The following is a 15529-nucleotide window of genomic DNA, read 5'->3' on the forward strand; positions in this document are numbered from 1 at the left end:
AGCAGTTGGGATAACTAAGAGTTTGGGTTAAAGTTACTATGCCTCAAAACTGGAGGGTTTTAAATAGCTAATACCTCAAGTCTTCATTCTCCAAATGTGGAGGTAATGCCACATGGCACGTGGGATCTTAGTTGCCTGACCAAAGATTGAACTTGTGCCTCCTGCAGTGGAAGCACAGACTGCCAGGGAAGTCCCCAGTGTAGAACTTGAATTTTCACATCAATTCTGGTAATGTATGAATCCTAAGTAGAAGAGACAGGTCAATAAGGTTAAGGTAGTCAGTTACAGTTTTGTTTCATCTTCTCTTGTTACTTACTCATGCCCTTTAAATGACTCCCTTTTCATTTACTTATTTTTAACCACTGGGAAGACGAATAGGAGTACATGGAAAATACACAAATGAACAGGCAGAAAACATTTCTGCATCGATGAATGAATTGAATGTCAAGAATATATTAGCACACTTACTGTCAGCCTAATCAGAAGCCAAAGGTTTAAAGGAACACTGGACAAATGATTACCTCCTTGATTCCTTTTACCAAATCACCCTTGCCACAGAGAAGGACACTGTAATAAGACTTTGGAACCCATGCTTGCTCAAGGATCAGTGCAGGAAAGGGGAGGGGGTTGGTGGGGTCAGATGGACTACAGGGTAGGAAGCGGTCCCCACATCATGTGCATAGTCTACAAGCTACATGGGTTGTGTTTGTGGACAATCAAGTTCAATGTACAGCTTGATGTACCTAAGAAGTTCTGTGTAAAAGGATATCACCATGGGAATGCGTAGTTAGACTGCCTTTATCATTAGAAACTGTCCACAACAGATTATCTTAAACACATGTAATTAAAATGTGTATCTATGTATGCATGTGTACTAAGTCGCTTCAGTCGTGTCCAACTCTGTGCGATCCTATGGACTGTAGCCCACCAGGCTCCTCTGTCCATGGGATTCTCCAGGCAAGAATACTGGAGTGGGTTGCCATTTCCTTCTCCAGGGGATCTTCCCAACCCAGGGATGGAACCCATGTCTCTTAAGTCTCCTGCATTGGCAGGCAAGTTCTTAACTGTTGGGAAGCTGTTTGTGGGTATGCATGCATGCTAAGTCACTTCAGTCAAGTCTGACTCTCTGAGACCCTATGGACTAGTCTACCAGGGTCCTCTGTCCATGGGATTCTCCAAGCAAGAATACTGGAGTGGATTGCCATTTCCTACTTCAGGGGACCTTCCCGACCCAGGGATCAAACCTGTGTCTCTTACATCTCCTGCATTGGCAGGTAGGTTCTTGACCACTAGTGCCACCTGAGAAGCCTGTATGTGTGTATATGTATGTGTATATATACACATCTACATAGATATATATGAACTCTAATCCTCTCTTCAAGGGAGGCAATCTGTATTTACCATCGCATAGCCCAGAGATATATGTTTTTTCATCCCAAACAGCCCCTCAGAAACAGGCACATCTGTGCTTTTTAGTCTATATAATCATTGTATACTCATTTGGTGATTCACATTTTAATGGAACTTGGATTCCTGGAACAGTAGGCATAGTCAGTGTGACCGCTTTGACAATCAGCAGAACTTGACAGCTGGAAAGATTTACATTGAAGAGTATGTGAACAGAACTTCAGCGTCTCCACTCCCTTAATCACATAGAGCAGCCACATGCTCACTATAGAATGTGAAGAGGTACTGTTTCTTTAAAGCATAAAACCTATTCAGAAGACTTGTCAGGTAAAACATGCCTAAGTACGAGCACTAGTTAAGCACCTCCAGTGACTGCTTAGAAAAATATTACTAGATGCTAATTGACCCCAAAGGGCATCTTGGAAATGCACCAAAATGCTTTTTTAAATATTTTGAACTCAAAGGCAGAACCTGGAAAATGTAAGAATGGCTATATGGGTAAACCAAATGATGGCCCCTAATTTATAAAATATGCAAAAGAAATTATGCAGAATTAATGCACAGAATGAGGCTAAGCTGTATTCTGTTTTAGAAAAACCAATACATTTTTCCTCTAGGACATGCATTTTAATGGTTGCTAGTTTTCAGGCAGCTACCTTAAGTCCCAGTTTGCTGCTTAAGTGTACTTCAGAGATAAGAAATGCAACTGAGCTGTACAAAATGAGACAAATTTCCCTCCTGTCTCTTGTGAATGATAAATGCCAAAGCAATTAGGAACCACTGTTGCATGCTACATTGAAATTTGTCAGTAACATCAGTGCTGTGCTATATAAATGGGGAAAACTTATTTAGAATAAAGTTTTGAGCATTTAGGAGGAGACAACTGATTTAACTTAATATTAAACATTGGGTCCATCTAACTGAAACAGAAACAACCCCCTCCTTGACATTTCTTGGGTTTTTTTTCCTTTCTTTCTTTTTCTTTTTTTAATAGAGGTGCAATTGACATGTAAATTGTAATTGACATGTAAATACCTGACCATGTTTCAGGTATAAAGTGTAATTATTCAACATTGGCATACACTATTACCACAATAAGTATAGTTACCATCTGTTGCCATACAAAGTTACAAATGTTTTTCTTGCCATGAGAACTTTTAAGGTTTATTCTCTTAGCAACTTTCAAATCAGAACTACAGTACTGATTATAGTCATTTGTAATGCTGTACATTACATCCACATGATTTATTTTAACTGGAAACTTGTACCTATTGATCCCCTTCACTTATTTCACCCATCCTCCATTCCCTGTCCCCCAATAACCACCTTTTTGTTTTCTATATCTATGGATTTTGTTTTCTTTGTTCATTTGTTTTGCTTTTCAGATTCTACATATAAGTGAGACCACATGGCACTTTCTCTGTGACTTATTTCACTTGGCATAATACCCTCAAGGTTCATCCATGTTGTTGTAAATGGCAAGATTTTATTCTTTTTGTGACTGAGTACTAGTCTATTTTACATATATACCACAACTTCTTTATTCATCCATTGATGGATATTTAGATTGTTTTCACATCTTGACTATTTGGTAAATAATGTTGTAATGAACATAAGGGTGCATACATCTTTTCAAATTAGTATGAATTTATTGGGTAAATACTCAGAAGTGGAATTGTTGGATTTTATGGTAGTTTTAAGTTTTCTGAGGAAATTCCATACATTTTTCCATAGTGGCTACACCAATTTATATTTCTACCAACAATGACCTAAGGTTCTCTTTTCTCCACACCCTCACCAGCACTTGCTATTTCTTGCCTTTCTGATGATAGTCATTTTGGCAAGTGTGAGGTAATATATAATTTTTTTTTTGGATCTGCATTTACCTGATGATTAGTAATGTTGAGCATCTTTTAATGTACCCATTGACTGTTTGTCTTTTTTGGGGGGAAATGTCTATTCATATCCTCTGTGCATTTTTAAAATCAGATTGTTTTGGGTTGTTCTTTCTTTCATTGGTTTTTGTTTTGTTTGCTATTGAGTTGTGCAGTTTTTTATATTTTGGATATTAATCTCTTATTGAATATATGATTTTCAAATATATTCTTCCATTCAGTAGGTTGCCTTTTCATTTTGTTAATGATTTGAGTTTTTAATCTCAGAATATGCATTATAAGGTGTTCTGTTTCACTGGCAGTTATCTGAAATATTATTTCAGTAACAAAATGAGCAAGAAAACATTGAAATGGGAAGTAAATTCTTAAGTGTGTACAGAAAAATGTGATGCCCACAGTTCATTCTATATTTCCATATTTGTAGCTCCCAAGAAGCGTTTTTTTTTAACATTTTTGTGCTTTCTACATTTCAGGGAATTGAATGCATGTTTGCTATTTAAAATATATCTATGCTTAAACTTTTCTTATTGTTTTAACTTTCTCAGTAGCATTTTGGGAACTACCTTTCCAACCTTGCCTTTTTATTATGTTTTTTTCCTCTTTATATGAAGATTATGCTCATTCTGGGATGACAGGAGGTATTGGTGATGGTGCTTAGTACTGAGAATTATAGCTAAATATCTCACATTACACAGTAGATATATTTCATATAAGATATAGAAACTGCAAAAACCTTTTTTTTTTTTTTGCAAGACAACCATGTCTTTTGTGGAAGCACAACAATGATAACAGGTCAACATTCTAGTTGTCAAGGGTTTCAGTTTGGTAACTTTATGTCTTAGAAAAGTGTAGTCGACTCTTGCTTTGTTTGTATAGAGTTGATATTCTGGAAATAGGTTTAGAGCTACAGGAGATCTTAGACATGCCAGAGACCAGGCCCTACCACCTTTCCAAATAATTATCTTTTCATCCACTTTTTTCCCTTGGAGAAGTTATTTTAACCATCTTTCCTAGCAATTAAAGTCCTGATAAGAGGTCTAGTAGAATAGGATATAAGGATTGGGATTGGAAAGATTTCTTCTTAGTCTAGAGTTCTATGACACATGGTACATGAAAAAATTGACAGTTTGCTATGTAGGATTTGAAAGGAGGACTTTCACTTCTCCTTCCCTGTTTTCATACTCCTTACCCCCACCAAGAAATGTGTCTGTTACACCAGTGGTGCTTACAATATTTCACTTTGTGTAATCAGAGCCTAAAACCATTTCTGTCCTACTTTTCCCACTCTGTATTACTAGAGTTAATGAGAATAATATCTGAAACTCCAATTGTTAAGTCACAGCTGAGACAGAAGATTAGGCTATCCTAATACAAATATTCATAAGAGGTAACAGATGACCCTCCATTTAAAGCCTTATGTGCCATATAGTAAACAAAATCCTCTACAAAGATTTAGGCCTGCTGTTGTAATGAATATTTACCCTGTGCTGGCACCAAGTAATTGCAAATAATAAGATATTAAGACTTCTACTTCTGGCCAAGGTGGACCTTATTTAATCTCCCGCCTAAACAACCAAAGAAAGAACCTCAGAATATGAAACAAGGAGTTTCAAGACACTACATATCAAGTAATAAAGAACAGTAATCCCTAAGAGGAGAGAAACAAACTTGATAAGACCTACATCTGCCCTGTCTTATTGCCTTCAGAACAATTTCAGGCCATGGAGCTGGGTCATGGATAATCTAAGCCAATTCCTTGAATTAAAGATATAGATCTCTAACTCCAAAGAGGCCAATGTTGCTATGATTCATGGGATAGACAAGACAAAAGACAAAGAAGATCCAAATTATTAAAATCAGATATAAAAGGGAGGCATTACTACTAATGTTACAGAGATAAAAATGACTATAAAAGAATGTGTTTTTCACTCAGTCATGTCTGACTCTTTGCAACCCCATGGATGATGGCCTAGCCAGACTCCTCTATCTATGGAATTTTCCAGGCAAGGATACTGGAATGGGTTGCCATTTCCTTCTCCAGGTGATATTCCCGACCCAGGGATCAAACCCAGGTCTCTTGAACTGCAGGCAGATGTTTTACCATCTGAGCTACTAGGGAAACCCATCTATAAAAGACTACTATGAGAGCTTTTCTGCCCGCTCACCCCTCCCCCGAGCGCTGCTCCCGCCGCACTGCGCTCGCTCTGAGCTCCGGGCTCCTGCTAAGCCAGAGCCGCTGTCGCCTCCCTCCATTTGCCATCATGATCATCTACAGGGACCTCATGAGCCATGAGGAGATGTTCTCCGACATCTACAAGATCCGGGAGGTTGCGGACGGGCTGTGTCTGGAGGTGGAGGGGAAGATGGTCAGTAGGACAGAGGGTAACATCGATGACTCGCTCATTGGTGGAAATGCCTCTGCTGAAGGCCCCGAGGGCGAAAGTACAGAAAGCACAGTGATCACTGGTGTCGATATTGTCATGAACCATCACTTGCAGGAAACCAGCTTCACAAAAGAAGCCTACAAGAAGTACGTCAGAAATTACATGAAGTCAATCAAAGGGAGACCAGAAAGAGTAAAATCTTTTATGACAGGGACTGTAGAACAAATCAAGCACATCCTTGCTAATTTCAAAAACTATCAGTTCTTTATTGGTGAAAACATGAATCCAGATGGCATGGTTGCTCTGCTGGACTACCATGAGGATGGTGTAACCCCATATATGATTTTCTTTAAGGATGGTTTAGAGATGGAAAAATGTTAACAAAGTTGGCAGTTACTTTGGATCAATCACCTGTCGTCATAATTGGCTGGCCACTGCTTTTCATCCACACAACACCAGGACTTAGACAGATGGGACTGATGTCATCTTGAGCTCTTCATTTGTTTTGAACATTGATATATTTGGAGCAGAGGCATTGTTTTTGAGAGAAGTGTCATGTAGGTTTTCTAAAAATAAAATGCATTTAAACAAACAAACAAAAAAAGGATACTATGAGCAATTGTATGTGAACAAATTATATACATTAATTGGAACAAACATACTTCTAGAACACAAACCACCAAAACTGACAATAATGAAAAAACTGAATAGATAAAACAAGTAAAAAGATAGAACAATTAATTGAAAAACTTCCCACATATAAAACCCTAGAACAAGATAATTGGTGAATTCTACCAAATACATAAAAGAAGAATTAATACCAAGCATTCACAAAATTTCCCCCCCAAAATTGAAGAGGCAAAACTTTTCAACTCATTCCATGAGGCTAAAGCTTCATAGATACCAAAACAAGAGACATATGATGAAAAAACTACAGAGCAATATTCTTTATGAATATAGACCCAAAAAAACTCAAAAAAAGAACAATAAAAGCCACTATCAAATCCAATTAAGCAACATATAAAAAGCACAGGACCAGAGAGCTTCACTGGTGATGTCTACTAAACTTTTAAGGAAGAATTAACAAAACCTTGGTCAAACCCCTCCAAAAAAATTGAAGAGGAAGGTACACTTCCTATATCATTCCATGAAGTCAGTAATATGCTGAGAAGGCATTGTAAAAAAACTACAGATTCACATTCTTATGAATATTGGTACAAAAATATCCTCAACAAAACACTAGCAAAACAAATTCAAAAGTATCTTAAAAGAATTATACACTGTAATCAAGTGGGATTTCTACTGGAATGTAAAGACACATAATTAATAGAATGAAGGAAAAAACCCACATGATTATCTCAGTTGATGCATAGAAATCATTTGATAATATTCAACAACCATTCATGGTAAAACCACTCACCAACTAGGAACAGAAGGGAAGTTTCTCAACCTGGCATAGGGTATCTATGAAAAACCCCAGCTAACATCACACTTAATGGTGAAAGACTGAAACTTTTCCCATTAGATTAGGTACAACAAGAAGATGTCCCTTTTGATTCATCTCTATTTAATATTGTAGTAGAGTGTCTAGCCTGATCAATCAGTAAAAGAAAATAAATAAAAGACATAAATGTTGGAAAAGAAGAAGTAAAATCACTTCTGTTTTGATGATATGACCTTATATATAGAAAATTCTAAGAAATCCACTAAAAGTTATTCAAGCTGTGTGTGCTAAGTTGCTTTAGTCATGTCCGACCGACTCTTTGCGACCCCATGAACTGTATAGCCTGCCAGGCTCCTCTGTCCATGGGATTCTCCAGGCAAGACTACTGAAGTGGGTTGCCATTTCCTTAACCAGAGGATCTTCCTGACCCAGTGATTGAGCCCCTGTCTCTTATGTCTTCTGCATTGGCAGGCGGGTTCTTTACCACTAGTGCCACCTGGGAAGTCATTCAAGCTAACAAATGTATTTAATAAGTTATAGGATTCAGGATCAATATACAAAAAATTGTATTTTTATACACAAGCAATGAACAATTGAAAAAGAGAATTAAGGCAAAATTTCCATTTATAGTAGTGGAAAAAATAAAATATTTAGGAATAAATTAAAGAAGTATAATATTTGTTTACTGAAAACAACAAAATATCATTGAAAAGTTAAAGAAGACCTACATAAATGATAAGACACCCTGTGTTCATTGGTTGTAATACTTCTTCTTAAATACAATATTCCCCAAAGTGATGTACAGATTCAATGCAATTTATCAAAATGCCATTTGCTATTTTTCCCTTGAAGTAAGTGACAAGCTGATCCTAAAACTTATATGGAATCACAAGGGAGACTGAATAAGCCAAGACAATCCTTAAAAATAAGAACAAAGTTGGAAGACTCACACTTGACAATTTCAAACCTTACTCAAATGTTATAGTAATTAAGACTGTGTGGTACTGGCATAAAGACAGACATACAGATCAATGGAATGGAATTGAGAGTCTAGAAATAAACCAACACATTTGTGATCAATTGATTTTTCAAAGGATGCCAAGGCAATTCAGTTGGGGAAAACTGTCTTTTCAACAAATTGTGCTGGAACAACTGAATAGCCACATGCAAAAGAATGAAGTTGGACCTTTACCTCATACCATGTATAAAGATTAACTCAAAATGAATCCAAGATTTGAGTAAAAGAGTGAGGCAATAAAACTCTTGGAAGAAAACACAGGGGCAAATCTTCATGATCTTGGATTTGATATGACTCCAACAGCAAAAGCAACAAAGTGAAAGTGAAAGTCACATCTGACTCTTTGCAACCCCATGAACTATACAGTCCAGGCAATTCTCCAGCCCAGAATACTGGAGTGGGTAGCCTTTCCCTTCTCCAGAGGATCTTCTCAACCCAGGGATCGAACCCAGGTCTCCCACATTGCAGGCAGATTCTTTATCAGCAGAGCCACAAGAGAAGCCCAAGAATACTGGAGTGGGTAGCCTATCCCTTCTCCAGCAGATCTTCCCGACCCAGGAACAAAAGGAAAAATAAATAAATAGGATTTCATCAAAATTAAAATCTTTGGTACTTTAAAGGACACCGAGAAAGTAACAAGATGATTCTCAGAATGGAAGGGAATATTATGAATTACTTTCACAGCTCAACAATAAACAGAAAAATAACTCAACTTAAAAATGGGCAAAACATCTGAATAGACATTTCACTGAAGAAGACACACAAATGGCCAATGAGCACACAAAAGATGTTCAACAACATTAGGCGTTGTTGTTGTTGTTTTTTCGCTCAATCATGGCTGATTCTTTGCGACTCCATGGAGCCTGCCAGGCTCCTCTGTCCATGGGATTCTCCAGGCAAGAATACTGGAGTGGGTTGCCATTTGCTTCTTTAGGGGATCTTCCCAACCGAGGGATCATACCCATGTTTCCTGTACTGCAGACGGATTCTTTACCACTGTGCTACCTGGGAAACCATCATTAGGCATTAAGAAAATACAAATCAAAACTACAATGAGATACCACTTTACATCCACTGTAGTACATACTTAATGTACCTAATAAGAGATTTTCAAAATAGAAGAAGAAAAACCTGATAAAGCTGCAATGAGAAAAGCCTTAGCACATTGTCTTGTGCCCGTGGCTGCTTCTGCTTGCTCAGAGAGAACAAAAGAAAATAATAGCTTCTGCACAATGAGATAATATCTCACACATGTCAGAATGGCTATCAGCAAAAGTCTACGAATAGCAAGTGTTATTTAGGATGTGGAAAAAAGGGAACTCTTGTACACTGGTAGTGGGAATATAAATAGGTGTAGCCACTATTGAAAACAGTATGGAGGGTTCTTAAAAACTAAAAATAGAATTACAATCTGTTCAGTTCAGTTGCTCAGTCATCTTCGACTCTTTGTGACCCCATGGATTGCAGCATAAAAGGCTTCCCTGTCCATCACCAACTCCTGGAGCGTACTCAAACTCATGTCCATCGAGTCAGTGATGCCATCCAACCATCTTATCCTTTTGCATCCCCTTCTCCTCCCACCTTCAATCTTTCCCAGCATCAGGGTCTCTTCCAATGAGTCAGTTCTTTGCATCAGGTGGCCAAAGTATTGGAGTTTCAGCCTCAGCATCAGTCCTTCCAATGAATATTCAGGGTTGATTTCCTTCAGGATTGACTGGTTTGGTCTCCTTGCAGTCCGAGAGACCCTCAAGAGTCTTCTCCAACACCATAGAATTACCATATGATCCAGCAATCCACTCTTGGGTATATATATCAGAAAAAAAATGAAAATACTAATCTGAAAGATAACATGAACCTCAATGTTCATAGCAGCACTATTTACAATTACCAAGATATGGAAGCAACCTAAATGCCCATCAACAGATGAATAAAGAAGATGTGATTTATATTTATTTATCCATCCATTCTTCTATCTATCTATCTATATAGATATACACAATGGAACCATATTCAACCATAGAAAGAATGAAATTTTGCCATTTCAACAGCATGGATGAACTTGGAGGGCATTAAGCTAAGTGAAATAAACCAGGCAAAGATAAATACAATGTTTTCACTTATATGTAGAATCTAACAAATGAATATAACAAAAGAGAAACAGATATATAGAACAAACTAGTGGTTATTAGTGTGGAGAGGGAAGTGGAGAGAATCAAGATAGCAGTAGAGGATTAAGTAGTACAAACTACTATGTATAAAATAAGCTACAAGAATATTTAGCACAACACAAAGAATATAGCTGAAATTTTGTAATAACTATAAATGGAATATAACCTTTAAAAATTATGACTACATCATATGCCTGAGATATATTAATAATATAAACCAAGTATACTTCAATTAAAAAAAAAAACAATACAGGGAAAAAAGAAAATACCACTTTCTCAGAGCAGGAGGATATGTTTTTTTTTTTTTTTTTTAATATTATTTTATTAGTTGGAGGCCAATCACTTTACAACATTTCAGTGGGTTTTGTCATACATTGACATGAATCAGCCATATAGTTACACGTATTCCCCATCCCGATCCCCCCTCCCACCTCCCTCCCCACCCGACTCCTCAGGGTCCTCCCAGTGCACCAGGCTCGAGCACTTGACTCATGTATCCCACCTGGGCTGGTGGTCCGTTTCACCATAGATAGTATACATGCTGTTCTTTCAAAACATCCCACCCTCACGTTCTCCCCCAGAGTTCAAAAGTCTGTTCTGTATTTCTGTGTCTCTTTTTCTGTTTTGCATATAGGGTTATTGCCACCATCTATCTAAATTCCGTATATATGTGTTAGTATGCTGTAATGTTCTTTATCTTTCTGACTTACTTCACTCTGTATAATGGGCTCCAGTTTCATCCATCTCATTAGAACTGATTCAAATGAATTCTTTTTAATGGCTGAGTAATATTCCATGGTGTATATGTACCACAGCTTCCTTATCCATTCATCTGCTGATGGGCATCTAGGTTGCTTCCATGTCCTGGCTATTATAAACAGTGCTGCGATGAACATTGGGGTGCACGTGTCTCTTTCAGATCTGGTTTCCTCAGTGTGTATGCCCAGAAGTGGTATTGCTGGGTCATATGGCAGTTCTATTTCCAGTTTTTTAAGAAATCTCCACACTGTTTTCCATAGTGGCTGTACTAGTTTGCATTCCCACCAACAGTGTAAGAGGGTTCCCTTTTCTCCACACCCTCTCCAGCATTTATTGCTTGTAGACTTTTGGATAGCAGCCATCCTGACTGGCGTGTAATGGTACCTCATTGTGGTTTTGATTTGCATTTCTCTGATGATGAGTGATGTTGAGCATCTTTTCATGTGTTTGTTAGCCATCTGTATGTCTTCTTTGGAGAAATGTCTGTTTAGTTCTTTGGCCCATTTTTTGATTGGGTCGTTTATTTTTCTGGAATTGAGCTTCAGGAGTTGCTTGTATATTTTTGAGATTAATCCTTTGTCTGTTTCCTCATTTGTTATTATTTTCTCCCAATCTGAGGGCTGTCTTTTCACCTTACTTATAGTTTCCTTTGTTGTGCAAAAGCTTTTAATTTTCATTAGGTCCCATTTGTTTATTTTTGATTTTATTTCCAATATTCTGGGAGGTGGGTCATAGAAGATCTTGCTGTGATTTATGTCGGAGAGTGTTTTGCCTATGTTCTCCTCTAGGAGTTTTATAGTTTCTGGTCTTACATTTAGATCTGTTTGTTAAAATGACTTTAGGCTGTTATCTCTTTCCACTCTATACGGGTGGTTTTCTGTGCGGTTGCTGGCCTTAAGGTGGACAATAGCTGCCACATCTGAAAGTACATAGCTAACTTTACATATTTAAGCCTAGTAATCTCAAAGCCCAGCTTCTTACTGTGCTGATTACTATAAGCTAACCATGGCCCTATTTTAGCCTAGATGTCTTCCAACTTGTCTTTAACACTTCCTGTATCTCTATTCTGACAAGTAATCTCAACTCCTTGGCCCAGTTGGTTTGATGTTTGTTCATCTGATTCCCAGCCTAAATTTCTGCTGAGGGAAACCAAATGAGGAAAGTTACTACATGTAAAATATGACCAGTGCATCTTATAGTTAGCAAACTCTAGCTGCTTCTGTGTTTATTTATATTGGTGTTAATGAAATATAATGAACTTCCCAGGGAAGAAAAGTTCCCCTCCCCCAGGGTACTTGTTACATTGTCTAAAACAAATGATAGATAGTATCTGCATGGTCTCAGGTTTCATAGCAATTGATACACAATGTTCCTTACTTGAACACTGGTAGCACTGGGGCATCTGTGAACCAGAGCATTCAAATTCCAGGGGCTTATTTGGATTCAAGATCCCCAAGAAAGGTTATGTGAGGCCAATACCAGGCCAGAGTCACAAGGTTTCCGTTCACTGCATAGACTTAGACCAGACAGAGAAGAATATCATGAGGTACCATGTAAGTCCCCTAGGTCTCACAGCTAATTCAAGAGGGTCTCAGGTGCTACTAAGGTGCTGGAAAAATCACTGTTCATTAGCTAGGGACCAAGATTTCCAAAACATGCAACTTATCATTTCTCAGGAGGCAGAGATCCCTGTAATGACAAGAATCTCTAGTACATATGATTTTGAAAATTTTGATATATATTTGAATATTTGATATTTGAATATTTTTATATATAGTGACTAGATAGTGATTAATAGATTTTGAGTGAAAGAGAACTTAATAGTTCATTCTGTGACCATGGGAAAGTTACTTAACTATTATAAGGTTCAGCTTCTGCATCTATAAAATGAACAATGGACTTTTGAATATATCAGCCTCACTGAGGCTCAGAGGAAATAAAGTGTGAAGAATGAGATTTTAGTGAGAACTGTTGAGTCCTGCCCCCAATGACATTTTAATGAGAACTGTTGAGTCCTGCCCTCAGGCCAAAGGTGCGAGGCCTTGTACCAAGGCCACAGAAGCAGAGGCCAGAACCAAGGTCATCTTCAAAGCTAACCGAGCCCCTTTGTAACTGCTGCCGAAGCCCCCCTGGTCATTACTAACAAGCTTCCTGACTCCCAATTAGGCAAAGATGCCCACTCCAGTAAACAACCTATAATGCCCCAATCAATCACCTAACGCCAACCTTCCAGCAGGAAGTTTCTTTGTCTTGAGGCTATAAAAATTGGCTATTAATTCACAAAAAGGGCCAACTCTCCGTGGTCTGTCAGAAGTTGTCACCCCATTGCACTCACAGTGCCCACTTTATCTCTACTCTTTGTTCTTAATAAACTCATACCTTTCTGCACTACTCTGTCTGGAAATTCTTTTCCAACTCACACTCAGACTGCCTCAACAAGAACTATATAAATGTGTTACTCTTGTTGCCACTGAGGCATCAGGAATAGTGTTCCTTACAGTCCAAGCAAAAGTCAAATTACTGCCTCAAGAAAGACACAAAAAATAAGGCACCTGATTTACCATTCTGGCTTGTGATAGACTCTAGCGGCCCTAAGGAAGTCAACCATAAAACTACTTCACTTTAAATGAAAGTATCATCACTTCTTGGCAGGCTCTGTGCGGCCCTGGTTGAAATTTGTAGGTAATCTCAGACTGCCTTTGGTTTTAGAGGCTGTCTCATCTTCCATAATCCCCAGCCTAGTCTTCACTCCTGTACATTCAATGATGACTCCAGTATTCTTGCTGGAAAATCCCATGAACAGAGGGGCCTAGCAGGCTACAGTCCATGCGGTCACAAGAATCAGACATGACTTAGTGACTAAACCACCAACTTTGAAGTTAGAAAACCACTTGTTTTAGGTGACTTAAGTTGTCTATTTCTTGGCTTAGTAACACTTTGGGACTTTTTAACTAACAGCAGGCATGTACACCGGACTTGGCAGATCTCTTGAGTGGAAGTAGTACTACTAGGAGTTTTCTTTCAGGAGCTTTCAGGAATCAAGTTGTCAGTGCTTAGCATCTAGTCTGCCAACTGAGATTCTTCATTTGGTGTGGCATGAAGCAAACCAAATGACCACCTGGGGGGGAAGTCAAGATGAATTCTTTAGAGACACAGACAATATTTGAAAAAAGGCATATAGTTGAAGATCATAATGCATATATTTTTGCCTCATTTTACCCTAAGACCTTGGAACACAGCTTCCAATAAAGCTTAGTAAATAGGTCTTAGATTAGGTGATATTAAGTCATTTCTTCTGGCTTATCCCTCAGCACAACGTGGAAAGATGCTAATCATGCATGTCGGCTTTATCAATTCAGCCTCGTTTTGCCACCCATAGAATGGAGCACCTCCCACAGATTTTGTAAATGAGAAGCGGTTGTGCATTCATCAGGTTATCAATAACAGATAATATATTTATATTTGGACCAGTCTGAGGAGAGTTTAGAAAGATATAGATAGTCTGTCGGGACACCACAAAATACAGGAATCCAGGGTGAGCAGCCCAGGAGCAGCAGACTTGTCATCATAAACAGAGACCTGAAGGGGTAAGAGATGTTACTAAAAGCAGAGGGGGAGATAATTAAGAACAGGTCATCTTGAGAGGAGCAGAGACATTCAATTGAGAAATACAAGCCAATCTGAGGTGACCCTAGAGGCCTCATAAAAATAAATACCATAATCTCAGTCTTGGCCGTCACTCTATCTTATTGGGGAATCCCATTGGTTGACCCCAAGAAGAAGTCAGAGAGCACAGGAACCTTTGGGGGCAAAAAGTAGGGTGAAGAATGCAGTGTGAATCTGGAGGAGGAAAACAGAAGATATCTGGCATAAGTGAAGATATCTGACACCTATGGAGTCAGGTGTTGAGCATGCTGTATACTCATAGAAAAACAGAGAATTACAGTTACATAAATGGCTACCCACTCCAGTGTTCTCGCTTGAAGAATCCCATGAACAGAGGAGCCTGGTGGGCTACAGTCCATGGGGTTACAAAGAGTCGGATACGACTGAGTGACTAACACTTTCACATCAAATATGATTTAGTCTGTCCATGTATTAGAGAATGGACTGGTGAGTCAGCTTGCTCCAGTCAGCAAAAAGCCTTAGGATCTGTTCTGGTTTAGCCTAGAATTAGAAAGATTTAGTAGTCAAAGATAGAGCAGCATACCTCTTTTTGGAAGTATATATTAAAGGTGATGACCTTCCTGGTTGAGTTGATTTTGGATTGCTGTCTATCATTGTGCCCTACAGCTAATAAGTATCTAATGAATGTTTGTTGTTATGGAAATTGGGAGACAGGCCCAACTTGACTTTTTCCTTCAGTGTCCCAACTTCTGAGTGCTTCCACCATAAAAAGCTTCCAAACATCCCAAATATACTTTAGAAACCTCTGCTGTAAAATGGAAATGACA

At 38.3% G+C, this 15529-nt stretch overlaps 1 protein-coding gene and 1 pseudogene across 1 annotated transcript in view; one reads left to right on the plus strand and one right to left on the minus strand.

The window, feature by feature from the left end:
• Positions 1-5519: 5519 nt before the first annotated feature.
• LOC136153544 (translationally-controlled tumor protein pseudogene) lies at positions 5520-6212 on the plus strand (annotated as a pseudogene).
• Positions 6063-15529, minus strand: part of COL4A5 (collagen type IV alpha 5 chain) — a 250361-nt gene continuing 240894 nt past the window's right edge. Inside the window, exon 50 of the mRNA XM_065915481.1 lies at positions 6063-6252. Coding sequence (XP_065771553.1) covers positions 6169-6252 — 84 coding nt within the window. The 3' untranslated portion in view covers positions 6063-6168. The remainder of the gene's footprint in view (positions 6253-15529) is intronic.

This window comes from Muntiacus reevesi, chromosome X (genome assembly GCF_963930625.1).
Source record: "Muntiacus reevesi chromosome X, mMunRee1.1, whole genome shotgun sequence".
NCBI classification, from domain to species: domain Eukaryota; kingdom Metazoa; phylum Chordata; class Mammalia; order Artiodactyla; family Cervidae; genus Muntiacus; species Muntiacus reevesi.